At 44.0% G+C, this 27,970-nt stretch overlaps 1 protein-coding gene and 1 pseudogene across 3 annotated transcripts; one reads left to right on the top strand and one right to left on the bottom strand.

The window, feature by feature from the left end:
* Nucleotides 1-4,438: 4,438 nt before the first annotated feature.
* LOC106740230 (olfactory receptor 2A5-like) lies at nucleotides 4,439-5,380 on the bottom strand (annotated as a pseudogene).
* A 7,319-nt stretch (nucleotides 5,381-12,699) lies between these two features.
* Nucleotides 12,700-27,844, top strand: GSTK1 (glutathione S-transferase kappa 1). Of its 3 annotated transcripts, none has more exons than XM_019481975.2 (8): nucleotides 12,700-12,807; nucleotides 15,489-15,570; nucleotides 16,647-16,775; nucleotides 18,160-18,260; nucleotides 18,718-18,753; nucleotides 22,094-22,183; nucleotides 22,750-22,843; nucleotides 27,012-27,844. In XM_019481975.2, exons 1-8 carry the CDS (start codon nucleotides 12,739-12,741, stop codon nucleotides 27,059-27,061), a joined length of 651 nt encoding a protein of 216 aa, XP_019337520.1. In that variant the 5' UTR covers nucleotides 12,700-12,738; the 3' UTR covers nucleotides 27,062-27,844. The 3 variants fall into 3 exon arrangements, with proteins under 3 accessions (XP_019337520.1, XP_019337519.1, XP_006277895.1); XM_019481974.2 differs by having other exon boundaries at nucleotides 15,489-15,552; nucleotides 22,094-22,210; XM_006277833.4 differs by having other exon boundaries at nucleotides 12,701-12,807; nucleotides 22,094-22,210.
* Nucleotides 27,845-27,970: the final 126 nt, after the last annotated feature.

The following is a 27,970-nucleotide window of genomic DNA, read 5'->3' on the forward strand; positions in this document are numbered from 1 at the left end:
GGTACCAGGGGCACTCTTTTTAAAAGGCAGGCCTATGTGGTGCTCCCTGGCCACCTGCTTTTCTGGCCCAGAGCAGTCTGCAGTGTGCTGACACAGCCCTCTGTGACACTGTCTTCAGAGCCTGTGCCCAGTGTGCAATGGCTGCTCTACCCCTAGGCCCCAGCATTTGCAGGTGGTAAACTAACTGCACAGTAGAATAAATGACTGTGCAGTAAGCACTTGCATGTGTAGACAATGATGCTTTACTGCACAGTAAATTAGTCTACTGCACAGTAAAACGCCTCTTTTAGATGTGCCTCTAGGCTGTCCCCTTTCTTCATCATCTGTTACTTTTAAAAGAACATTACCAGTTATTAGGGGTGTGCAAAGTGGGCCGTATTCAATTCGGATTGAGCCCAAATCAGGGACAGCGATTCAATTTGTTGACTCGGATCACTGTCCCCAATTCAATTTGGCCGAATCCAAATCTGAAGATTCAATGCTGATTCAGAGAATCAGCGATTCGGACATAGACACAGCTTTAAATGTTTTTTCTACATACCTGGAGGTACCGGGCATGGCTCGTGAATGCTGTGATGCTGGGGCAGATGAAGCATCCCACAGGAGCGTGGGGGGGCCCCCTCAAGTTCTTGACGGAGAACCTGGAAGCGGACCAGAAGTACTTCTAGTCTACTTCTGGGTCGTTCAGAGAATGCAGTAGGGGGCCCCCCGTACCGCCCCCGGCTCAGCGATCAGCCACGGGGGGACTTCAGGTGCCCCTACAGACTGAGGAGGCACCAGTTGCCAAACTAGGCGGACATAGGGGAGCCCCCCCCCCGCACACTCCCCAGTGGACCACTTCCAGATCTGCTGCCGAGTGCACTGGGGACACCCCTCCCCCTCCCCACCCCACCCCCCAATGCTGCTGTAGGATGCTCCATCCACCCCAGCATGTCAGCATTCATGAGCTGCCTGGTACCTAGGGGTATGTAGAAAAAACATTTAAAGCTGTGTCTATGTCCAAATCACCGAATCTTTCCAAATCTCTGCGAATTGATTCAGAGAGTTCCGATTTGATTCAAAGAGATTAAAGGGTCTCCTGATTTGATTCGGATTCAGACATTCAGCCGCCAAACTGGGCCGAATCTCCACCAAATTGAATCCAGGACTGAAGCTTTGCACAGCCCTACCAGCTATAACCACACTTTTCCCGTGTTTCTCCTTTGCTGCTCCATCATGATGGTCTCATTTTGCTAATTCATATCTTTAGAACAAGTCAAAGGGAGTGCGACTTTCCTAAGATAGAAAGGAGAGCATTCTCAATTCTGGGCAGAAGCTATACCACTGATAACTATCCATTTTGGCCAATAGCTATTAAATACTGTATAAAATGCAAAAACACTACAGCCAAAGCTCTGTTATCCAGCGTCCCCTGTGAATGGGGGATGCTGGTTAATCGAATATGCCAGTTAATCAAATATGCACCATCCGGTGCACTCCCTGGCATCAGTGTGCCGGGGGACAGGGATGGGGGCCCCATGCAGGCTGCTTTGCCCCGGGCCATGGTCCACAAGGAAGAAGTGAAGAAGAAGAACTCTGCTTGCAACGGCAAAACCAGAAGTGGGACTTCTAGTTTCACTTTTGCCGCATCCCTCAGCAATATGATAGATGCCCGTTAGTGGAGCTTTCCAGTTGGTATAGTGCCGGATAACACGGCTTTTGCTGTATTTGTGGTAGGATAGGAGACCAGAATCCAAGGCCCTTTTTTCCTTCCATGGAGGGAAGGGCCCAACTCACCAAGCCATACTCCCTCTTCGGCTGCCTAGTAGGCCAGCTTCAACAGGAAAAGTGAAGGGTGCTCTTACCTTTGCTTAGCCCATGGCCTGGTAGCAAGGAACATTGTTAGCAAGTAGGAAATACAGCTAAGACTCAACAATGAGCAACCCTTTTCTTCTTGATATTCTGAATAATAAATGGAAACTATTTAAGAACATTTTACTAATGCCCCAAAAGTGACAATTGAGATAAAAAGTAGCAAATAATCACCTGAATATGAGTTCTTACTAGGACATTGGGGCCAAATGAGTTAATGGAATCCTTGGCTGTGTAAATATTATGTAGGATTACAGAGTAAGGAAATTATGCTACCTTTGTATTTGGTGCAAGTAAAACCACTGTTGGGATAGTATTTCTGTCGACAAGTAAAGAAAGATGTTGAAGAATTGGAGAAAATTCATAGAACAGTTACATGAATAAGAACTGGAAAACCTGCCTTAAAGAAGAGAACCCAAGGATATCATTTTTTTTAGCTTAACAAAGAGAAGTTGCAGAAACAGGTGATAGAGGTAGAATAAGGGATACAGCATTTGTCAAATTTTGATCAATCTTTAATTATGATGTCACAATTAAGTAGTCAGAATTAATCTTCTCTTCCTAGTCTCTATCCCTCCCCTTTGTCCTCCACAGGTACTCATTCAAGCTGATTCTATACTGCCATAAAACAAAATAAGAGTCCTAAACTCTGTTTAAATGCCAAAACCTGAAATTAAGGTGTGCCTTACATGTGAACTCAATGCAAACCCCAGACCACTAATAAAGATTTAAAACCTTGATTGAGAAAATATTAAAATTATAATGATCGCATTGCTTTGTAGAGTTGGAAGATAATCTGTGCATTGTGACCATATAGGTGTATAGTTATATATTAATGCAATCTAAAACATGTAGTAGGTTAGGCAGCCTATATTCTAGCCTAATTGACTACCAGACCCAGGAGAGGCCCCACGTGTCACCTGCTCCCAGTTTAACATTGATAATAACTCTTTAAGCACAATTTTCCAAACAGTATAAACCCACTTTGTAATCATTTCATATACACTGCATTTCTTTGTGCCTTACTTTTATGTTTGTTCCATACTATACACTCTGTACATGCTAGCAGGAAAAAAAAATGTTAATTAATAAAGACGTTCACAGAGTAGTAGAATATTTTTCAGATTTCTTTGGATAATTCACTATAGTCCAAACAATTACATTACAAGAATCTCGTATTTTGTGACAATGACTGGACGCATCTATACGAGACGCTACTACACAGTTGTTACTGCGTATTTATTTAGTACTTGTATTAGCAAGAATTAAATAAATGCACAGTAACCAGAGTTACATTGCAGTAGCACCAGCGAACATGTTTTAGGTGATGCTACTGCAGAGTAGCCTAATAATATTGCTCAGTAGCATATTAGCACCCACTGCTTCCAAAATTGCAGGAAAATTCAGTTTTTATAAAATTACTTGCAAAAACAAACTATCTTCCTTGACAAACAGAATCATAGATACTAATGTTGGAAATGGGCTACTAAAACATCAGATCCATCTCTCTGGATTCCATACATTTGCAAGTCCAGTTTCAAAACTCATACATGATGGCTAATGTTAGTATCCATTTCCACACCTCAATACAGCTCAGTCAGTGAAATTACTCTACTGCTCAGCTGAAATGTTCTATATTTCAATTTCAACCCATTAATCTAGTTAGGTCAGGGGTGTCAAGCTGATTTGCCCCAGCCCCACCCTGTCCCCCAGCCAAATCTGGAGTGCAGGGCTCCTTGTAAGCTAGATCTGGACACACCTGTAGCTAAGGGGTGAGTGATATCAAGGAGTCATGGAGGTTAACATAGCTGTCGCTCATCCCCGGTGGTGGCACGTCCTCAGTGGGTTTCCACACTCCAGATATTGATGATGGACCTCAACTCTGCTCAACTTGCCCTCATATCCCTGGCCCTTCTAAGAGCCCCACAGGCTAGATGGCATGGGCTGGATCTAGGCCTTGGTCCATATGTTTGACACCCCTGAGTTAGGTGTTTAACAGGAATATACCGTTAAACTCATACTGATTATCAAACACTGACCTCCATTTCTCTTGCCAGAATACCTACACCCCCAAAAGTGAGGACTTAAGTAAGGCCCGATATAAAACTTAACCTTTAATTTCATCCCATTTTTTTAAAATAGTGGATCAGTCGATAGATTTATCTATCTGTGTGTGTATATTTATACATACACATATATGTATAGGTATAGGTATGTATACACACACAGAAACACTTTTTCCCTTCATATCCATTCTTCTCCCCCTCTATGGATGTCGCCAGGTATTTCTGTGGCTATTATTAATCCGTCCCTTTTGTTCAGCATTTGGACGAAGGTGTTTAGTATATTTCCTTTCTCCTTGAAAATTATTTTCTGCAGTCCTATATTCATCAGAATATCATTGACTAAGCCAACTGATCTGAGTCAGTTTTGTCCCTACTTTGCATTTACAAGGAGAGAGATTGGCCGCAGATTTCACAATACATTACCTGGGGAAGTTCATAGTTTACAGTAGGAAGTGGCAGACATGTTCCACCCTGGGATACATACCAGGGTAAAAGAACAAATACTCAACAGGAATTTTAGTTTACGTCCCTTTGATGTTCATCAGCACTTTCACCAAAGCCCCTTTCACATCCTTATTCCTCAGACTGTATATCATGGGGTTGAACATGGGGGTAATGATGCTATAGAATAGAGAAACCATTTTGTCCTGATCAGCAGAACGTGTAGACCCAGGTCGCATGTACATGAACATAGCACTGCCATAGAATAGTGCTACTACAGTTAAGTGGGAAGCACAGGTGGAAAAGGCTTTGCGCCGTCCTTCAACAGAGTGAATCCTCAAGATGGCCCCTAGGATTCGGACGTAAGAGATTAGGATCAAGACGAAAGGGTAGAGGAGAATAAGAACACCAATCACAAACACAATGATTTCATTGAGGTGGGTGTCAGCACAGACTAATTTCAGAAGTGCCAGGATATCACAGTAGAAGTGATTAATCTCATTGGGGCCACAAAATGGCATCTGCAAGGTCTGGACAGCATGGATCATGGCAAGAAGAAAACCACATGTCCAAGAAACTGCTGTCAGCCCCACACAGACCCTACGGTTCATGATGAGAGTATAAGACAGAGGATAACATATTGCTACAAAACGGTCATATGCCATGACTGCTAGGAGAACACATTCCGTAATACCTAAAGCCAGGAAGAGATAGATATATCTGAACACCACACCCTGCAAAAGAGATGGTTTTCCTTGAATTTAGAAGGTTGGCCAACATCTGTGGGACAGTGCTGGATGTATAACAGATGTCCACAATGGAGAGGTGCCTCAGGAAGAAATATATAGGTGTGTGGAGTCGGGAATCCAGCCAGATCAGCACCAGTATAATCACATTCGCTGTCAGAGTGATGACGTAGATGACAGAAATCAGCCCAAAAAGGAAAAGCTTCACCTTTGGGCCACTGGAGAGACCCAGGAGGATGAATTCAGTCACAGTAGTTTGGTTCCCCATCAGTCTTCTATGCTGCTTTCTCTGCAATAGTTGGAGTACATATAAAGTGAAATGCATTACCATGCAAAACCACTGAATGGATTTCGGAGGGGAAAACAAAAACTTTGGAAGGAGTTCAGCATACAGCTTCCTTCCTCTCTTCTATTTCAATCAGCAATTTTGATACCAGTGAGAGCACAGCAGTCAGAATGTGGTCATGGACTGAAAGAAATTCAGGGTGGTGTCAGTAGTGAATCAGGAGGCAAAAATATGAAGCATCTTGCATACTAGTAAATTTTTTAAATCAATAATGCATGTTGGTTAGCAAATCCCAGGATGCATTAAAAAATGTAGCACAATGAATGATTTTTAAATGAAAAAAAAAAGTCATACCCTCCAGGCAAACTCCTGAGGAAAAAATGAGCCTTATGTCACATCCCAACCACCAAAAAAAAACAAGTTCAGTTAAGCTTAGGGAGTAAAATTTCAGGTATACTAATCCTTCATAAAGAATGCTCTTATATTTACATGTATTTTCTTTTACCACATTGTATATCTGAAGCAATGCCACAAAAGTATACAGTTACTCCAAATTTAAATATTACTGCTGACTGTCTTGCCCAGTACAGTACAGTAGTCTCAGGCTACTATACAGTCAGCATTACAAAAAAGCCTTTGTCAACGCTACTGCACAGTAACTCAGGTTACTTCATAGCTATTTAGTACTTGTTTATACACGTACCAAATGACTGCACAGTAACAACTGTGCAGTCAATGTCTTGTGTAGACGCAACCACTGTTTATGAAATGTCCCATGCCTCTAAAAAAATTTACTTTCTGAATTCTAAGGATAGACTAAGAATAATCCTTAGTCACTCAATCCTATTGGCTAGCCAGGAGCTAGAAAAATGTATGTTCCCTCTGATCCTTTCTGAATATAGCAGTGTAGCAAGGCTCTCGTGTTTGTAGTCAGAAGCAACATATAAAGAAGAGGCAGACTTTTTCTCCTCTATACTTTGTAGTAATAGACCGTTCAATCATATCTTTTCTTGTTCTATTTTTGCTTCCTTCTACCATACTTAAGTCATGTCAGTGGATGTCCCAATGAAGTATCTACCACAAAATGGCAAATTCCATTCTAATATTTAACACCTTCTGTTCAATGCATTTTTCTTATTTAGTATCGATTACAGTTGTTAGGGATACAAATGCTTACTTACCCTAATTGCTTCCCCATCACTGTTTTTGCCCATCACTGAGATACTTCTAGAAACATTTGTATTACAAAACAAGATACAGAAAAAAATACAGGGATAGAAAAGGCTTACGGTCAAGTCCATAGAAATAAAAGTTTACCCAACACATGCATGGCTGGATGTTGCTGCTAGTGAGTTGTCCATTCAAGGCCATCAAAAGAACCATAGACTAATAGGGTTGAAAGGGCCCTCAAGAGGTCTAGTGCAAACCCTTGCTAAGGGCAGAATCATCCCCACCTCAGAAAAGGAATGATTTTAATTCACAACAATAATGATACCCTTTGCTATTCAAATGAGATGGAATGGCCTTTCTGTATTTAAAAGATGTGGAATTCAAAACAAAAATAGTTTTTGATAGTTTACTGGCAAAATCTTAAAAGCATGAAAATAAATCAGATACAATATAGAGAAAAAATCATTTTTAAATTACATGTATGTGGCACTACAGGCAAGAATAACATCAATACACAATCATGTTTCATTACAGCTTATTGTATCTCCATGTCTAGAGCTTTCTATGGATAGCGAAAAAAAATATAGAGCTCAAAGTCTTGCAGTCAGTATTAAACTTTTATTCAGGCAAAACACTGCTTGGAGTCTCTGGAAGTTTTGTTTGTCTAAGGGCTCCAGGAATTGTCCTGTAGTATGCATAAGTTCTGAGATGCCAGGACTGGATTTGATAGCCCAGGACAGCCCTTCCAGGACTGTATTTATATGTTACAGGATGAATGTTACAACAGAAACTAAAAGAAGAATGCTTTCTTTATTTTTTGTGTTTTTTAAAGGGTTTTTGGGGTGTTTACTTTCATGCAAAAGTGGACACGAACCTTTCCCTTTCTGGTGACAAAGGACACCAGGCCACAAATAAGAAGTTTACTGTCCTCTGTTGCTTCTAATGGCCAAAGCCAGAGGCAGAACATTTGACCAGCTAGTCCATTAACCTGCTCCCAACTACCAGATCTTCCATTTGCCTCTTCTTGTTGAATAAGCATATTTCTTATTTAACACAGTAATATGAATGTAGCACACATCCACAATATAACATGTGCTGTTTATGTTTTCTTTTTATTAGACAAGAAAAGACTAAGGTTAACATGGTGTCAAGCTTACCTACATTTATTTGATGAGCACAAACATTCTCCCTCTACTGGCTGGTGCTCTACTGCTCTGCCATGTTTGTGCTGTCCTTGAAAATGCGTGCTATGATTCTTAGACCAAAATTTACATGAGGAGTGACTCAAAGAAGTCAAGCCCCATGCCCTATCCAACTGTTTTTTTAAGAACCAAGAGCCCTTTTTTATGTCTCTAAGATACAGCTAATGACAGCATGAGAATTGGTCTATATGGAATCCTGTGTTCCCAAAGGATTTAATCATAAAAGCTGTAAACATCGTATTAATAATGCTTGGAAGCCCCATCCTAAATTAGCTTCCCGAAATAGCTTCAGGTTGGACACACACAACCTGGGGACTCTGAATGTGTATTTTTGTATGGACTTGTTAAACTTCTAAAATGTTATGATTTGACCATCATGAAATTAAGTATTTCCATGGAAAAGGCCACTTCACCAATACTTGTATAAAGCCAGGTCTCAGATTTGACCCAAGATCCTCCATATTATGGAACATAAATGTTGCCCATGCAATAAGAATCTGACAGACATAATTGCGTACGTTTTCAAAGATGTAAGTCAGGCTTGTCCAACATATGGCCCGCGGCCCACCAAGCCATTTTATCTGGCCCGCGGGAGCACATGGACAGAGCTCCTGTCCCCAGCAGCACATGGGAAGCCAGCTTCAGCTGCATGCTGCTTTTCCTAGCCGGTGCCAACCTGGTTCTGCCCAGGCGGGTGCTGCAGCACCATGTCAAGCCGGTTGTAGCCAAGCAGCTCCTGTAGCTCTGTCAACCCAGGCATGCATGCTATGTCAACCAGCACCATGTCAACCCCTGCAACTTCATTGGTGTCAAAGGTCACGTGACATCACTTCCTGATATGATACCACTTCCTGTGACGTCTTTGAATATGGCTCGCCAGCCCACTGGGTGATAAAAAGTTCATGGTCCAGCCCCACATTCAAAAAGGTTGGACACCCCTGATGTAAGTGTACATATTACTCATGTATTCCTGGTATTTCACATAATACAACAGATGCCTCTTTGGTCATTAAGCACCCCCAATTTGCAATATAATTTAGTAACAAAGGTTCTCTGAACAATTGTAAAAGAAACTGTAGATCCCGTCTGACTTTCTGATTTTCTTTTCTCTGATTTCAATGACATGGGGTTTCTTGAATAAGGCCATTAGTAGAAAAAAAAATTATTTAATTTGTATCTCCAGCCAAATTAGCCAAAACTAATTCCAAATCCAAGTATTTCATAGACATTAGGGCTGGAAGGGACCTCGGAAGATCATCAAGTCCAGCCCCCTGCCCAAAGGGCAGGAAGTCAGCTGGGTTCATAGGATTCCAGCAAGATGAGCATCCAGTTTGCTCTTGAAGGTGTTCAATGTGGGCGCTTGAACCACCTCCGGTGGCAGACTGTTCCAGACCTTGGGGGCTCGGACAGTAAAGAAATTCTTCCTTATGTCCAGCCTGAAATGGTCTTGTAGTAGTTTATGACCATTCGACCTAGTCGTCACCCCTTGGGGCGCTCTGGTGAACAAACGTTCCCCCAGATATTGGTGGTCACCCCAATAAACTTATAGGTGGCCATCAGATCACCCCTGAGCCTGCGCTTTTCCAGGCTAAAGAGCCCCAGGGCTCTAAGCCTGTCATCGTAGGGTCTGCTTCCCTGACCTCTGATCATGCGCGTGGCTCTTCTCTGGACTCTCTCAAGCTTCTCCACATCCTTTTTGAATTGTGGAGCCCAAAACTGGACGCAGTACTCCAGCTGCAGCCTCACTAAGGCCGAGTACAAGGGGAGAATGACGTCCCGGGATTTGCTTGAGAAGCATCTATGGATGCAAGCCAGCGTTTTGGTCGCTTTACTAGCCGCAGCATCGCACTGCAGGCTCATGTTCATCTTGTGGTCAATGATGACCCCCAAGTCTCTTTCTTGCATAGTGTTAGCCAACATAGCACTGCCGAGCCTATAAGGATGCTGCGGGTTTTTCTTCCCAAGGTGGAGAACCTTGCATTTATCGGCGTTGAACACCATCAGATTCTCGTCCGCCCACTTGCTGAGCCTGTCCAGGTCAGCCTGGATCACCCGCCTGTCTTCTGGTGTGGATGCTTTCCCCCAAAGTTTGGTGTCATCAGCAAACTTGGCCAGTCCACTTCTGACTCCAGTGTCCACATCATTAATGAAGATGTTGAACAGTATGGGTCCAAGGACAGAGCCTTGGGGGACACCACTGGTCACAGGACACCATGATGAGTGACTTCCATCAATTACTACCCTCTGGGTCCAACCCTGGAGCCAGTTTTCCAGCCAGTGGATTGTGGAGGACCCAAGGCGACAATTGGCCAGTTTCTCTAAGAGGTAATTATGGGAAACCAGGTCAAAGGCTTTTTTGAAGTCAAGATATATAACATCAGTCTCTTCTCCCTTGTCCAGGTGATAGGTCACCTGGTCATAGAAGGAAATGAGATTGGTCAAGCAAGACCTACCCGCAACAAACCCATGCTGGCTATCCCTTAAGATGTTGGCGATGGCCAGTCCATTAAGGATGGCCTCTTTGATAAACTTTTCTAAGACCTTCCCCGGGATAGAAGTCAGGCTAATGGGCCTATAGTTAGCCGGATCCACTTTCCTCCCTATCTTGAAGACAGGCACCACATTGGCCTTCTTCCAGTCTTCCAGTCACCAGAGTGCCAAGAGTTTTCAAAGATCCGCGCTAGAGGCTGGGCTATGATGCTCGCCAGCACCTTGAGTACCCTGGGGTGAAGATTGTCAGGGCCGGCTGACTTGAAGGTATCCAGCTTCTCAAGATGTTCCTTCACAAAGTCAGCATCAATGGAGGGCAGGGGATCACCCTCATCCGGACTTCCCTGTCCCGTAGCGGGCATGGGCGTCCCATGGGACTGATGAAAGACCAGTGCAAAGTACCTATTTAATAGGTTGGCTTTTTCCTGAGCGTCAGTTGTCAGTTGCCCCATCTGGTTCAGCAGGGGTCCAACGTTGCCCCTGCTTTTCCTCCGGCTCCCCACATATCTGAAAAAGGACTTTTTATTGTCCTTGATGCTCAAAGCTAGCTGGAGTTCAGTTGCAGCCTTGGCTTTCCTGGTCTGCTCCCTACAGGACCAGACCAGTGCAGAATAATCCTCCTTGGAGGTGACTCCCATCCTCCATCCTTTGTAGGCCTTTCTTTTTAGCCTCAGGAGGTCTGCTAGGTCCCTGGAGAGCCAGGGGGGCTGCTGTGCCCTCTTGCTGCCTTTCCTCTGAGATGGAATAGACTTAGCTTGTGCATTGAGGATCGCTCCCTTGAGGAGCAACCACTCTTCTTGAACTCCCCTCTCCCTGTGGTCATGGTCCCTTAGGGCCTCACTGACAAGCCTCCTGAGCTTGTCAAAGTCAGCTTTCCTGAAGTCAAGGACTTCTGTGTTGCTGATTTGCCAGCTTTTCGGCGGATGGTGAAGGTGATCAGCTTGTGGTCGCTGTCACCCAGCTTCCCATCAATCACTAGGTCGCCGACTAGGTCGTCCCCAGTAGCCAGCACCAGGTCGAGCAGCGCTTTGCCTCTCATTGGCCCATAGACTTCTTGAGTCAGGTAGAGGTCATCCATGCACAAGAGGAAGCTCTGCGACCGCTCACATTTTGCTGAGCAATCCTCCCATGAGATGTCCGGGTAATTGAAGTCACCCATGACAACCATAGTCCTGGAGCATGCAGCCTCAGCCAGTTCCTGGGCAAACTCCTGGTCAAGCTCAGGACTTCGGGTGGGAGGTCTGTAATAGACTCCCACCATTGTGTCCCCTGTGCCGTGTTCCCCACAGATTTTAACCCAGAGGGTCTCCAGCCGTCCACGCTGGTCACCAATATCGGCTTGCAGGGACGTGTAGCTTTCCTTAACATAGAGAGCTACCCCCCCCCCCCGCCCCTTTTCTCTACACAATCCCTCCTGTACAGGGTATAGCCATCTATACCCATGGTCCAGTCTGTATCCAGAACTGTAAGGGGCCCTACTACTGGCAAATATCCTCCATCCACACCTGGGGCTTCAGATGTTTCCAAAACCTTTGACGGGCGTCCTACTTGCAGGCCTAAGCCCAGAGGCTTGAGGTTCAGATGCTCCCGAGTTTTGTGTGCCCTCAGCCATGAGGCCCTGGGAACAAGCAAGGGAGGAGACTCCCATTCCCATAAACTGAGCTTAAAGCCGCTGCACCTCGGTGGGTGCTGAACCACGCCAGAAGAGCAGTTGTCCTGTGGTGCGGTTCAGGAAAACTACCTTCTTGGACACAGATGCACGCTGCCAGGTTAAGATTGTCCTGAGCCTTCAAGAGGGCCCTTAGCAGGAAATCATTTCTGAGCTCTGCTCACTACATTAAGGATTCAGATTCTGTTTCCAAGCCCCCAGGTTTCCCCGCACCCCGAGCAACAGACTCATCATCACAGGTCAGCTTAGCTCAGGGGTTGGCAACGTTTTGCAACCTCAACTTGAAGACCTTGGTGTGCCAGGGGCAGATGGCAGAGGAGCCACAAAGAGGCCGGCCTGGTCCCTGTTGTGGCCCCTTCCCCACCATCCACCCAGAGGCAACACGTCTTCGAGTGCCGCACTCTGCCGCCCATGCGGGGCCGCCTCCCCTGGGCTTAGCAGCCTCCGTGTTTGCGCGTGGCGCAGCTCGGCTGGCAAAGCCGCTTCCCGCGAAGCCGCTGCCTGGGAGCTGGGGCAGAGCTGAAGTGGAGAGACGCGAGTGCGGCAGACAAGGAGGTCTGAGCCACAGTGCTCGGGAAGGGGCCCTGGGAAGCTGCAGCGACACCTAACGCCGTCTAGCCACCACCAGCCAGCATCGTCCCGAGGGTGCCCCAGCGCGGCGAAGGCGAGGGCCGGGCCCCCATGTGCGCTAGAGAGCGGGGCCGGGCAGGCTCCCATGTGCGGCAGGGGGCGGGGCCGAACGCCACCGGAAGGTGGGGCCGGGGCCGTCCCGGAAGTGCGTGAGAAGAGGCGAGGCGAGGCGAGGCGGAGCGGAGCAATGGCGGTGGTGCGGCGGGTGCAGCTGTTCTACGACGTGGTGTCGCCCTACTCCTGGCTCGCCTTCGAGGTGGGCGCTGCCCCCGGGCCTGGGCTGTCTTCCCCGCGCTGCTGCTGCTTCCCGTGACGAGAGGCTGGCGCGACCCAGCCCCGGGTTTTTTTTCCCGTGATTGGGAAAATCATCCCTATAAAAATCCCCCCGTGTGCGTGTTTGGCCTGGCAGGGTGCACCTGGTGTTGCTGTCACGTGCAGGACTTTCGATCAAGGTCAAATGAATGCAGTCTGCGGCCATAGGCTAATTTTATTTATTTAAATGTATTTAGCGACTCCAAATGTGGGAAGCCAAGCAATAGCTTCCTCGTTCCCTAAATTCAGAGTTATTAATCCACCTCTTAGTTGGTAGAGGAGATGCTCCTGGATGCGTGGCATTGTTTGCGCCTCTCCAGTGCCTAGTGGGTTAGTGCTGAGGCCCCAGCCAGGCTGGATGGTGATGGTGGGGCCCTGAGCTCTGGGTTCCCAAACTCTCTGTGCCACGGCCCAGGCTGCAAGTGGCTGCAGCCTAACCAACTGCAGGGCCCGGCGGCCAGTATTTACAGCCGAAACACAGGTAAAGTTACTTCCACCCCCCCAGGCAGGGGGTGGCCCAAACCCCAACCGCTGCTGCTGTGGGCCCTGTGGGAGGAGTCGCAGCCTTTCTGCCTGGCTCTGTGGGGCCATAGTTTGCCAGGCCGCAGTCACATCCAGTCCAGCAGCTGATGCTTAGAGGCCCCTCATGTGAGGCCCTAAGCTGTAGCTTGCTTAGCTTGTGACTGAATCCGGCGTTGGCCCCAGAGGTGAAGGTTGGCTGCACAGGGGCCTTGACCTGTCCCAAGCCTGCTTAGCAGGGACCACTCTGGCCATGGTAGTTCAAAGCCAGCAGGTTGACAGGTAAAATTTGTCATGAGGGACTTGTCTATGACTTCCCGTGATTTCTATTCCTGGATCCAGAGAGCACCTGCAGACTAATCTTATCTGTTGCCCACACAGACTCCCACTCCCTGGGCCAGTGGTTCTCAACCTTTTTTAGTCTCAAGGCACCCCTCAGAAAATGCCAGCTCTTAGCCTTCCCTCTTTTTTGTGACACGGAGAGGAAGGAAAAAAAAAAAGCTTCACAGGAGTTTGGCACGTTGCTCCCTTCCTCTCTTCTGTTTCAGTCAGCCATTTTGATACCAGTGAGAGCACAGCAGTCAGAATGTGGTCATGGACTGAAAGAAACTCAGGGTGGTGTCAATAGTGGACAAGGATGCAAAAGTATGAAGCATCTTGCATGCTAGTAAATGTTTAAAATCATGTTATCAAATTCCAGGATGCATGAAAAAATGTAGCACAATGAATGATTTTTTAAATGAGAAAAATATATATACCCTCCAGGCAAACTCCTGAGGAAAAAATGAGCCTTGTGTTGCATCCCAGCTGCTAAAATAAAAGTTCCACTCAGCTTAGGGAGTAAAGTTAGTCTTATTTTTAAGAGGGAATTGAAATCTTGTTTCCGTCTCTCAGTTCCAGGGGCTGGCCCTATCACATCTGTATCTTAATCTCATACTGGTGGGAACAGATTAGAGCAGCAATAGGGAGAGGATCTCTTTGCAGAGAAGGCCAGAGGAGCTGAATCTCATTTACATGCCAGGCCCTTTAAAGGAAAACAAAGACTGTTTTAATAAAAAATAAGTTAATCTGATATATTGCATCTTTTTATGCTCCAAAGAGAAATGGCTATGTAAAAGGTCATGAGGACAAGTTCATTCATGAAGAAAACCTTACATTTTTCAGTGTCCTATAGGTTTGAATGGCATATACTCAAGCAGAATTAGAGATCTGCACTGGCTTATTTTGTGGAATATGGGAAATACTAGGTGTGTCTACACGTTCATTAATGTGCCACAGTTACTGCACATGAAGTTTAGTACTTTGATAACCAAGTACTAAAGGCACAGTAACTTGCACTACTGTCAGTAACACTAGCGCATGTTTTTTTATTGATGCTAACTGCACAATCACCTAAAATTTAGTGTGCAGTAGCATGATAGAATGGATTTTGCTCAGCATGCTACTGCACACTGTTATTAAGCTACTGTGCAGTTAGCATCTCATGTAGATGCACCCATTGTGTGATTCAGTGGTCCCTATGATATTTGACACAAGTCTAGGACTCCAGTACGATTCTCTTTTTCCCTCAGCACTGGCTCTTGTAATTTATAATTATTCATCAGTGTTTTTCTTCACTGATATGTAACACAAGTTGTTTCTAATATTATGAGACCAAAAAAGAAACCTCCTTTAGGCAGTTGGGGAAGATAACTGGTCCACATGGGAGGGACAGGTCATAGGGAAATGTTCACGTGCATCTCCACTGGAGGTCCCCATCTTAAGGGTCTGAAAGTATCATTCCTGCTTGATTTTGTGTTATTTTTATCCAACCTAGCACTGCACTGACCTCCATGGGCACCACTGGAGTAAATTTCACTGATGGCCTGGGCTGTTCAGCACTTCAAACCCTGGATCTCTTGACCTGGAATAATAAACTTCCCTAAAGTATTCCCAGCATGAAGATCAGATTCCAGGAGAGATTCTTAATATTCTCAGGCAGCTCTAGATAAGGTTTTATCTGCTAGATGCGTTTGGTTCATTGAGCGGTTTCTTGTTCAGCCCTGGATCCATGGCTTTCTTTGACGTACAAAGCATTATTAATTGCTGCTTCTTTTCCCATTGCAGGCACTATGTCGCTACCAGCACATTTGGAACATTGATCTACATTTGCGTCCTGCTGTCCTTGGAGGTATAATGAAGGAGACAGGTGGGCATTACAGAGAGACCATCTAGATGCTCTAGCTCAGCGATTTTCAAACTGGGATACATTGCCCTTTACTGAGGGGTATGTTTCTAAATTTCAGTAATGGCACTGGAACTTTGGATTGGTCAATGCATGATGAATAATGGCATTGCAATGCATTGATGTTACTGTCAACAGTCTTCCTAAGGAATGAATGTGTAGGAGGTATGTGCAGCAATATCTTGCTAGTAAAGGGGTATGTGGCCAAAAAAAGGTTGCAAACCACTGCTCTAGCCAATCACTGTTTTGCAAGAAGTTGTGCTATTAGAGGAGCATTCCCACATTGGCAGGACACGCTGTGAAACAGTACATAGCTTCTCCCAATAAGTGCAGAACAGTGTAGACATAATTGAACTGCCTTTAAGTTGACTATCTGGGGTCCCAATAACAGTATAATTGTGGCAACCTACGGATCAGCACAGGCTGCAGAACTATTTCAAGAAAGAGAATAACTTTGTTCCAAGTTCTATACGGTCACAGCCAAACTGTTTCCAATTCCTGAGCTAGCCAGTGACTGCCATGTTGACATACCCCATGCCCTCTGTGTCTTGGTTTCCCACCTTTCAATTTGGAGTAATAATCACTTTACAGTACATCTGCCTGTTTTTTCTGAACTGCTCTAGGCCAGACACAAAACAATACAAGGAAAGCCTGTATCCTATGTTACAGATACCACAGTTATCCCTTGTAACTGTATCATCTGAACCTCAGAATCCTTCCTCTTTGATGCAGTGCTCTGTTCTCTGGGCCTGACTATTCACAAGAGTTGCAACCACTGAGTATTAAAAACAGATAGTCAAACCAGTACAACACCCTGGGTAGACATTGCTGTCTTGATTTACAGCTGGGTATATTCGTTTAGGCTTGTATCTGAAAGTTTACTAATGCAGGCAAAATGAAAAGGAGCAAAGTTACGTCTGTTTTCTTAGATGAACATAAAACCTCACCTTGAGTTATGCTAGCCTGTGCTTGATCAGACCTAATAAGTCTAATTGAAGTTTTAATTGGAATCTCCCATTTGAAATTTCCCTCCTAAAAAGGTAATCAGGCCCCAGCTATGTTGCCCAAACGTGGGGAGTACATGATGAAAGACATAAAGAGGATGGCAAAGTATTATCAAGTCCCGCTCCAGATTCCCAAGGATTTCTTTGAAAGTATGGTGAAAAAAGGTGAGTAAAGGAGGCATCTGGGCCAGTGGGTGACGTTACAGTGGTGGAAGTCTAGTTTCATATATTCCTTGATGCTCTAGGTTAAGATGAGTTGATAATCCTTATCGTCTTCCCACGTTTCTGACTGCTGTGGAAGCCAGTGCCTAGTTTAATATAAACTGAACATCTTAGGAGAGGCTGCTAATTAAAACTGAAGCCCTGGCTCTAGGGAATGACAAGGTACAACTGGAGTAATACCCACAAGCAAATGTAGAAGCTGATGGTGAACTGAACTACATGAGGCACAGAGCTGAGTTTAGAAATATCCTATTTGTTTGCAGCTAGAAGAACTGGGCTCCAGTCCCTGCTGTTCATAGGGTCTTATTACTTTTGACCATTTGGACAGCCAGCAGAAATTCCTAAGAAATATTTGCAAATCCTGAACATCTCAGATGTTAACTCATAATATTATTCAACCAAAAAATTCATAATGGCAAATGTGATGTATGTTTGTTATAATGCTTCTTTTAAAAGGTGGTTCGGTTATTTATTGATTATTCAGTCGATTCATCTGCTGCCCTTCCCTACGGAGGCAGCTTACAGTAAGTGAACAGAATAACTTACAAAACAGGAAAACAAACAAGAAAAGATAACAACTTAAAAGGCAAAGCAGTTTCCATGTACAGGTGTTCTAATTTGTCGAGAACTAATAAATACATCAGGGAGAATCAGGACAGAACAAGAATTAAAACCTCCTAAACTGTTCCCTTCATATATGTGTATAACTGGCAAAATGTGTGCTTAGGTTAGGAAGTGCACCTACCTCTTAGCCCTTACACAGAATTTAAAATCTGCAGTGTCCTATGCAGCTGTTAATGAGCCAGTGCTTGATTTTTCAGAGGTGCCAGGGGACCCACAGCTCTGATGGAAATCAGATGAAGCTGCTGGAACTTTGAGAATCAGGTCTCACTTGTTTCTATTTGAGATCTTAATGGAGGCAACCAAAATTGCAAGCCAGTCTTAAAAGTTTGGCCTGTTGTTTTGGACCCAGATAAAGTGTCCATTACACTCCCATCTGTGTCAGAAATTAGTGTGGCCCATATTGGCTAAAGACATTCTCTTGAGTATCCCAAGTAAATCTCACTCAGCTCTATCCCTACTAAGCCCTACTGTAGACTTGAAGAGCTAGCTGTGTTGGACAGTCTTAGGGAAATCACATGTAGAGGTGACCCTCTAACATGGTCAAAACCTTCATAGGTTACCTTCTATGCTCTTGAGGTACATTCCCAGGAAATGCCAAAGTGATCACCCTGTCCTGGTATAACACTAATGCAAATTTCAGTAGTCACTGCTGATCCTGTTCATCTTCTCAGTGTATGTGTCTTTGTCTCCCTATCAAACCCAGGCAGCCTTTCTGCCATGCGCTTTCTCACAGCTGTTGATATGATACAACCACAATTTCTAGAGCCTATGTCGAGAGAGCTATGGATGCGCATCTGGTCCCGTGTAAGTACTCTACAAGCTCCACATCCAGCACCTTTTCCCATCTTCTTGCTCCACACGTGCCCTCAGTCAAACACAGAGTACAGACAGAAAGCACTTGGAAATGTCACAGCAGGAAGCTTAAGACTATAGTGGCTCAAGGATTGCTCCAAGGGAAGTGCTATATTTTCATGCCGATTCAATTGCCCTTTCTTCTGGTGCATGGTTGCTTTACCAGGAACCCATTGCAAAGAGCTCATAATCTGCTTCCAATTTGAGTTATGGTAACCCTTTTTCTTTCATGTGGGTGATTCGCCAGCAAGATCCCTACCTTTAGGGTGGGGGTTATTTTTTTTCTGATTCCCTTTTTCTTAAGCTGAAACAGATTCAAGTGCACTTTCAGACTAGTTATTCATTAACAGTTAGTTATTCCTAACAGACTAGTTATTCATTTAACTATTTGCTTTCTTCCTCTCGTTAGGATGAAGATATCACCCAGCCAGACAGTATTTTGGATGTAAGTTTCTTGCTGTCACTATTGCTTCTGCTTTCATTTGTTAGATGATCACATGGAGTTATGAAGACCTTGGACATGATTTCCCAAGACACTCTGGTTGGAGCTTTTTTTTTCTTTATAAAGCTTAGGTGAATATTTATGCCGCTATACATTTTTGGGTTAATTTCCCTAGGAGGATGTCCTAGAATGGACAGTGGGAACCCTTTTCATTGCATTTTGTTAACACTAGGAGGGGAAAAACATAAGCCACATTTAATAGCTCACCAGAGAGAGGGGAAGGTTTTGAGGTTTCTTTTGTTTGTTTGTTTCTATAGAAGGTTTCTAACTAAAATAAACTGTGATTTAGAAGCTGAAGCATTCAGTGGTAGTGCTGGTATATCTAGATTCTATTCTCATTTATGCTGTTCTTTTAAATTGCTCTAAAATTGTACATACTTTTCTCCTTTTTCTTCTATTTTTCAGTTCTCTAGCTGTATCTGAGAAAAAAAAATGTTGACAGCATTTGGCTGGGTGGTCCCATTTTGCTACTCACCAAATTGCTGTCATGGGGCCTAGCCACACAGTCTCCAAATGGTTCCATCTCTGGAGTCAGAACATAGCTGTTTCTGTCTTTAGATAGAAATCTTCCTCCCTAGTATTTTCTAATTGCTGGAACTCACGGTCTATTTAAAGGCAAGATCCCATGTCCAATGAGATCTCTTAAACACATTCTTTTTCAGAATCTCAGCAAAATTTCTGGTTTATAGTTTCTGTCTTCAAGAGGTGCCTGATAGGTGTGGTTAAACATTTATGGTTGCAAAAAAGGGTTTGCACAAAGTTTCCAGTCATGCCGTTACTTTAAAGATAAAGTACAAGAGTCCACAGAAATTCAAAAAATGAACATAATACCCATGCCTAGGTTAGCCATTCCTTGAAAATCTGTGGCTGTCCACCTTTATTCAGCAAGACAGGCTGACAGTTTCATGTTGTGTCTTGTTCAGTTGCTTGTGTGAAACTAGGCTGTGCCATGCTACAAAAACACACAGCCCAAAGCTTCCCGAAATCTTGGCAATTTACGCTATTGTAATCCAGATTGTAGCATTAAAAGAATTATGTAACCAGCAAAATCCTGTAGTGGTTTTATTCCTGTTGGATTAAGCAGCAGTTTATTTATTAGTGCAATAAGTTACTGTGTAGTAATGTTAACATGCTTGCATTTGTACAATGAACTATGCTGGCTGTCCTTCAGCTGCTGTTCCACTCTGCTTTGCATTCTGTCCTCTTCTGTTTATCTGTGAGCTTTCTACTGCTCTCTGGCCATGTGACAAGATGTGACTTCTCTGTTACAGAGCTGGTTGGCATGTTGGCAGCCTACTGCCCACAGTCTGGATCAGGCCTGTGGACATGGGATTTCAGCAACATTTAGCAGCAAAGGCTTCAGCTGTGGACACTCTTTTCATGCTGCCACAGAGAGAAGTGCTAGCTGCAGGAGCTCTCCCTGTGCTGCTTCAGAAAAGCAGCAATGGTGGCAACTGGGTCCTAGCAGGCTCCCTCCCACCTGCATTTGACCCAGGGTGTGTTGTTCTAGCCCATAGATGGAAGAGGTTGCCTACTGCTGTTCTAAAGAGTTTTCAATCTCTCCCAGTTTTGTACTGCCTTAGAATGTCATCAGTGTATTCTGTATCCTTGCATTCATGGACAATAAGCTCTCCATTCCTCTGATCAAATGAGAGGAGGTTAAAGAGCTTGGCTTCAGCTTAGCAAAGTAAAGACTTTGGAGTGATAAACTTGTTGTTAGTAATTATGTTGGGATGGACTAGGGTTGGGAGGAGAGTAGGTATAAATTCCAGGGAGGGAGAACAACTCCTTAAATTTGAGGATAGTGATGGCACAAGAACAAATGGGTGTAATCTGTCTCTGAATAAATTCGAATAGGCCTCCCAGCCCTTAGAACCATGGGGTTCATTAAACAACCTTCCAGTAGGAAGACTGGGAGCAAATACCCTAACTATCTTTAAAATGAATAGGTTTATAAAAGAGATTACATGATGTATATGATGAGGACATCATGTATATGATGAGGACTCAATGGACTGGAAGGTGTCTTCCAGTCTTGTTTTCTGAGTTGTGAATCAGAGTTAGTTATCAGTTGGTCCTTTAAGCTTGTGTTTAAGGTTACCTGAAGGCCACCATTTATATCAGATGACCCCAAATTAAGACTTTGGCATAAAAGATTAATCAGGTATTATTCTCCATCTTAATTTTACAAACAAATTAGCAGAAGGATTGTACACATCTGTCAGGCAGTGTTAGCAGTAGAAGTAAATTTTCTAATCTGGCTGACCCACAGCTTAGTCATGTGGTTATGCTATCATTCAGAATCTATATTCCAAGTATATGAGTTTTGTGTAGTTCTGTCTCTAGTCCCTATACTGTACTTCCTCCAGGACCACAAATGGAACTCAGGATCATAGATGTGTAGTATTCTAATTTTGTCTACCAAATGTTCAGTCCACTGTGTTCCAGAAGTAAAGTAATTAATGGACTTTCAAGGACTTACAAAGGCTGCAGTAGAATTGCCCAATGGTACTGAGGTGCATTTATAGGTGAGCAAGAATCTGGCCCTTTATATGTGATGGAACTTGTTGTTCTGTTTTCTTTAAAAAGGACTGATCCTTTTCATTCAGGCAAGGAAACAGCATCCTTTAGAAAAAAAACTAATCTGCAAATTTTGGTGTGATATCATACAACATAGATGATCTCTAGGACACTTTATTTGCCTGTTTAGATACCTGATATCACACATTAGCAAATTCAAAAGTTGAGAGGTATATTGATGGAGCTGGGGGCTGAGCTACCCATTTCTACCAACCTTCCAGTAATGAAGCTTACCCCAGCAGCTTTCAGTAAATTACCATTTCTATCATAGTATCACTCTGAATTCCATTCTTTATATGTTTGCCATGCTCCTTCTATTTCTGCCTAGACGCCTTACAATTCTTCTTATTCCACTTTTCCTCTGCCTTTTGTGGTTGAAAATGTTTCACTTAGACTAAGTTCTCCCTTTCCCTTTTTTTCCTCTCCATGTAAAAGCTGCGCAAAAAAGCCTGGAAATATTGAACCTGGGAAGTTGATATCTATTCTGCTTTCCATTCAAAAATCTATTAAAAAGTGCCTTGGTATAATCAACAAGTGTGAGCGAGGCCCTAAACATCCTGCCAGAAAATTATTTAAGAGGAGTATTTTGTTATTTTTCAGTAATAAACCTTCAAGCAATCAAGACTGAAGATGCACTTGTTTATTGTGTCACTAGCATGAAAGTGGTTGATGCCCTGATTCACATTTCTCTCTGTCTCTCCAGGCTGCAAGGAAGGCTGGGCTGTCCTCAGAGCTGGCCCAGCAGCTACTAGAAATGATACTGTCCCCTGAAGTAAAGAATCGCTTAAAGGAGGTAACAGAAGAGGCACTAAAATATGGGGTGAGAACCTCCTATTGCTGCAAAGTGTTAGAACTGTGGATGCTTTCTCTGTAATATATAAGGTGAGAGAGGATGAAGGGGATGATGACAAAATACAAATGGTTCTATCCCTTTCTCTTAGTTTACCTTCTAAATTCATGTTCTGGAAACTGACTCAGTACCCCAGAGTTAGTTTCTGTGATCCTATTTAGGAAACACAGGTTTGATTCCTGCCCAATTCCAAATGGGTGTTAACAGGTGGGAGTGCTAAGGAGTTCAAAGCCCATGCCTGGGGCCAGAGCACTCTACTGCTATGTATAGAAGTCTGGTTTGACTGGTTTGCTTACTAGCAAGGGAAGGTGGTGCTTTGGAGGTTCTGTATGGCTCAAGCTTTGTGCATAAAGCCTAGGTTTGAGATTGAGGAAAATGAAGATAAAAAATGGAAGGGAGGGAAGGAAAAGCAGTTTTTCATTGGAGAATTTGCAGTACAAATTGGTGTTACATTCATTTGGCTCATTCTCTTTGTGACTCTCCCTGTTTTGTTTTCATGATGGCATTAGGCATTCGGGATGCCAACTGTTGTGATCCATCTTAATGGTGAACCTCAACTCTTCTTTGGTTCTGATCGCCTAGAGCTGCTGAGTTCTGTTTTAGGTGTGTATTTTAACAATTAGCTACCTGCTGTAATCGGTTATATAATGGGGAAAAAGTGAAAGCGTCTGAGACTAAGAATTTTCTTCCCACTTGAAGAATTGCATCAGTCTATCATCCAAGGATCATCAATGATTATATTATTTCTGGTAGACTATTAATACAAAAATATTGAAGAGATTGTGCCAAGAATTGCAAGAGAGAGGGCAACCAATGTACATTTGATAAGAACAAATCTGTCAAATGAACTTTATTTCCTTCTTTGCTTGAGTAACCAGTTTGGTGGATGAAAGAAATTCAGTAGGCATAATGAATGTGGGATTTTTGATACAGTCCCACGTGACCTTGTAAGCAAACTACCCTATTTACCCAATCCAACACAACTTCAAATTTAAGACAACCCATCCATCTCCCCTCCCCCCCCCCCCGAGTATTTAGATTCTATACATGGAAAATTATAAATTTGTTACAATTTTCCACATAAGGAATGTAATTTTTGGAAGGTCATCTAAAGTCCGTCGCCCCACCACTCCTGGGTGGAAAAAATGTCAGCCAGAGAGCAGGCAGCCAAACTCCTACCCTTTGTTCCACTGCCTGACCCTCCACACCTTGGCCCCACCTTGCCTGTGCCTGGCTCCTGTACCCCCCCATCCCCAGTGCCTGCCCCCTCGACACTTTCTGTCCAATTCCACGCCCCTTGCCCCTTATGCCTGTGCCTACTCCCCTGCTGCCTCATGCCTGCCACCCTGCCTTTCCCATACCTGTGCCTGACTTCCTGCTGCCTCTCTCCCTTGCCATATGCCCCCTTCTGGCCACTTGCCCCCACACCCCTCCCCCTCCACCGCTTACCTTCTGTGGTGGCTTGACTTCAGTTCCAGGCAAGTCAGTGGTGCCATCCCCAACCCAGCCCAGCTAGGCATCAGGGTGAGGGGCAGAGCCAAAGCCAGAGCTAAAAATAATTGAAGGGGGGCAAGTGGCTAGGGGAGAATAGTGGGGCAAGCTTCGTAGTTGCCCTGCACTCCCTCCCCAGCCACGCACTGTGTTGTCCCACACGCACCCCCTGCAAAGTCTCCCCCATCCAACTTCCCCAGCCATGGGGCCCTTTCCCAGCCACATAAGCCACCCCAGCCCAGGGCAGGGGGTGGCTCAGCTCCAACTTCAGCCCCAGGCCTGAAGCCAGGGCTGTAGCTGCCACCTGTCCTGGGCTGGTACTCAAATCTAAGATAAGGCTTCTTCCCTCTCCTCTCCTCTCCTACCACATTGATTAGGGGGAAAATCATCTTGTATTCAAGTAAATATGGTAGCAAAATGTGCTTAATAGAATTACAGTTACAGTACAAAATTAGCTGAATGTCAGCAGCAAGAAGTGACTACAAATGGGTCACTGCCAGGAAAGCAGGAGATTGATGGTAGGGTTCTTCAGGGGTGTAGCAGGTGCAGGGAAGCTAGCTCCACACACAGTCTTTCATTCTCTTCTTACAGGCTCACAGCCTCTGGTAATTGCCCTTACTCCTCCAGGGCAATCTCCCTCCTAACAAGAGTCAACACAACATAGGCCACACACAGTCTCTGACGGACTCACAGTTTCTGGCCAACTTCCAAGAGAAAAGCACTCCAGGCAGGGTCTCCCAGCACTGCTCTGCTGACCCATCAACTCTCTCCCTCTTGGCTCCCAGCTTCTCAGTTGCTCAGCTCTGTTTCCCAACTGTCCTCCTGTCCCAAGCTCCTCTCTCTAGAAGCCTAACTCTCCCACTGCAGTTCCTTGCCGCAGAGTGTCTCTCTCCCTGGCTCTTTTCCCCAGGAGCCTTCTTTCTGTGGACAAGCTTATTATCTGGATCAGTTGTCCCAGTCCTTGTAGGCAGCCTGCAATCATATTTCACTTTCTTTAGCTGAGCTGTAGTCCTTACCAGCCTGCAGACTGCTCCCAGGCCCCTTGAGTTAAGTCTGCCCCCCAGGCTCCTTGAGCTGGCAGACTGCCAAGCTGCTGCAAGAGGTCTGTTCTGGATCCAATGCTGTTTAACATTTTTATTAATGTCCTGGATGTAGAAATAGAGACCTTCCTGCTCAAGTTTACAGATGGCAACATAAAACTGGTAGAAGCTCCAAGCACTTTTGAACATAGGAGTAGAGTTCAATAAGATCTTAATACATTGAAGATTTGGCCACTAAACAACAAAATGAAATTTAACAGAGACAAAAGTCAGGTGCTACACTTAATGAAGAAAAACAAATGCTAAACGTACAAATGCAGAAGGTGGGATAATTGGCTAGGCAGTAGTGCTCTTAAAAAGGATCTGGGAATCACAGGATCATAGGAAACCAAGGCTGGAAGGGACTTCACAAGGTCATCTAGTCCAGCCTCCACTCAAGGCAGTATCGCAAACTCAGTGTGAGGCAACAGTGTGATGCAATCACAAAAAAGTAAATGCAAATTCTGGCTGCATTAACAGAAAAGATCTAGATACATTTAGTTTGGAGAAAAGAAGTTTAAGGGGGACATGATGGTAGTTTTCAAATATTTAAAAAGCTGTCACAAAAAGGAGAATAGTGAACTTTAAATTTTTGCTATAAGGCTAGGAAAACCATTAGATTTTTTAATTCAGGGTGTAACAGGCTACAGACAGATGTTCCTTTTGTCCCAGGATAAATCATTTTGTCTGGGACAAAGTGAAATCCTTCATCCAAGTCTTTTGTCCTGGAATAAATCCTAAAAATGGTTCACAAGATACAAAGTACTAATAGGTTATCCTGGGATATCACAAAGTGCATGTGAAAAGTTATCCTGGGATTACATCATTGAACCAATGGCTGGAAGCAGCTATCCATTCAGCTGCTCACTAAACCCTGATTGGAAGGCTGATGTGTGTACAGGCCAACCCCAGGATATTTCTGTTCTAAAACAGGCCCGGGTACAACTTGTCCAGGGACAAATGCAAAGTCTATTTCTAGCCTTATTGTTATATTCATTTTAAGCCTGATAGAAATATATACCACAATGTGGTAATGTTAATGAGTTTGTTGCTGTGATGATCCAAGAATTATACAAAAGACAAGAATTTCTGTGGGTGATACCTTTATTGGACCAAGTGCATTGCTGGGATAAAGTTAGACGAGCTTTCAAATGCAAGATATTCTTCATCGGGTCTGCAGAGGAGAGCAAGTACAGTGATTGTTAAGAATGTTGAGTGTGTAGAGCTGTAAAATTGGAGGGCAAATTTGTACCCTGGGAATTTCTCCCTTCTCCAATTTCACTATACTGTACTTTTTAATAAAAAACGGGGAGGTGCTGATGACAATGTTATCAACTGTTAGATTAGTTAGAGAAAAAGAAATAGAAATTTCACTTCATATTTGGCAGCATGTGAGGAGAGGGATATCAATTATGCGAGGGGAAATGGTTGAAAAATTAATCAAAAAATTGTCAGGAGAAACTGTCGGTCTGACTCAACAAAAGCTGTTTCCAGGAATGTACTCTAGAGGTCTCTCCCAGCCCTACTTCTCTATGATTCTGAGTTTAACACAACTTTTGTCTGGAAGGGTTTCTTGGGTCCATGATATTAACTGTGGTCAAAATTAGAGTGATGAGTTATTCCATTTTTGCCAGTAGTCTTGATGAGTAGGACATGCACCTTGGGATGGGGGTGGGGGGGGGCCTTGTATCAAGTGCTTGCTCCAAATCGGACAAAGTAGGAACTTGAACCAGATAAGTATCCTAAGCGTCAAACTCACCTCTTCTTCCTATCCCCCCGCCCCAAGCCCTGGCTTTTCAGAAATGTGAAATGGTAAAAATATAAAAAATGCTTGCGAGATTGAGAAAAAAGTATTTTGCCCAACTGTAGTTATCATGCCATTTCAACATTGTCTTTGAGGAAATTAGCTGAGGGTACAAGGTTTGATTACAGAGTCTATATCATGACTAGAGCTTGGAGACCTTGTAAAGTACAGAATTATTTAGCTGTCCTTTCATTCTTTGATGCATACCTGTGCTAGCTTAATCTAGTAAACCAGCTATAAAAGGTCTGTGTCCCAATGACAATATTAATGTAACATCACAGCTATTTTTTTCCGAGAAAAGCAGGTACAGAATCATCTAGCTGCAGGCAGTGCTGCTCTTCATGCTAGACTCTCTGCACATTAACATTTAATGTTTTATGCTTGTTTGTCTCAACAGGAGAGAAATGGCTGGGACCAGTTCCTGCATCTCCAAATCCCAAGTTGTGATAAATTCAGGTGTAATATGTGAAAAGCAGAAGACAAATAACAGTTTTCAATAAATAAAGCAATAATGCCTGTTACAAAGACATAGCATCTATCATGCAGAGGGGCAGGAGAAGAGTAGCAGTATTTCATTGGGGACCTCTGTAAGAAGACTCCAGATTTTCCAAGGTCTAAGCTCAGTTTCATAAGTGCAGAGCCTTTCAGCAGGTAACAGTGATCTCTTCAACTTCTCCTCCTTAGGGACAGGTTTTCAGGGCAGGATGGGATCATGGTAGCACTAAGAAATAATACATTCTAATGGTAATAGCGCAGCTTTGGTTGGCTGATGAGTTTGAGTAAAGTTCTGTGTCACTGCTGGACTGCATGCTGAAAGTAGTCTTCAGTCTCTGGAAACAGTTAAACCAATTTCACCCCCTGCAGAGAGAGGGTGAGAGGTTCCTATCTCAGTCTGCTCAGTGCAGACAGTATTTGGTGATCAGTGAACTAGCTGAGGAAATTGTAAATTACAGCTGCAAACTCACCCATCCTGTCTACAGGGCCATGAGTTCTGTCATTGCAGTGCCTTTTGCGTATGTGTGTAATCCATGAATTGTCATGTTATTACCCTCACTTCAACACTCATTTTGATTTCCTATATGATTTATCATATTGTGATTTGTTTCTGTCTTCTGTCATTATCATAAATAAGTTTCATCATGTTAACCTGGAAGTTTTGTATTTTGGGATGTACTGGCTGTTAATCCCAAAAAGTAAAATACTACTATAAAAATTACTTTGTCAAAACAATATCCTGGCGTCCATTTTATTCTACTTGGGTACTTAAACTATGCCCGCCCCCCCCCATAAAGGTATTTCTCTACCTGTGTTAATTGTCTTTTAGGATGTGGACATACAACATATTTACTGGGTGCA

This window comes from Alligator mississippiensis, chromosome 4, assembly GCF_030867095.1.
Source record: "Alligator mississippiensis isolate rAllMis1 chromosome 4, rAllMis1, whole genome shotgun sequence".
In the NCBI taxonomy this organism is placed as follows: domain Eukaryota; kingdom Metazoa; phylum Chordata; order Crocodylia; family Alligatoridae; genus Alligator; species Alligator mississippiensis.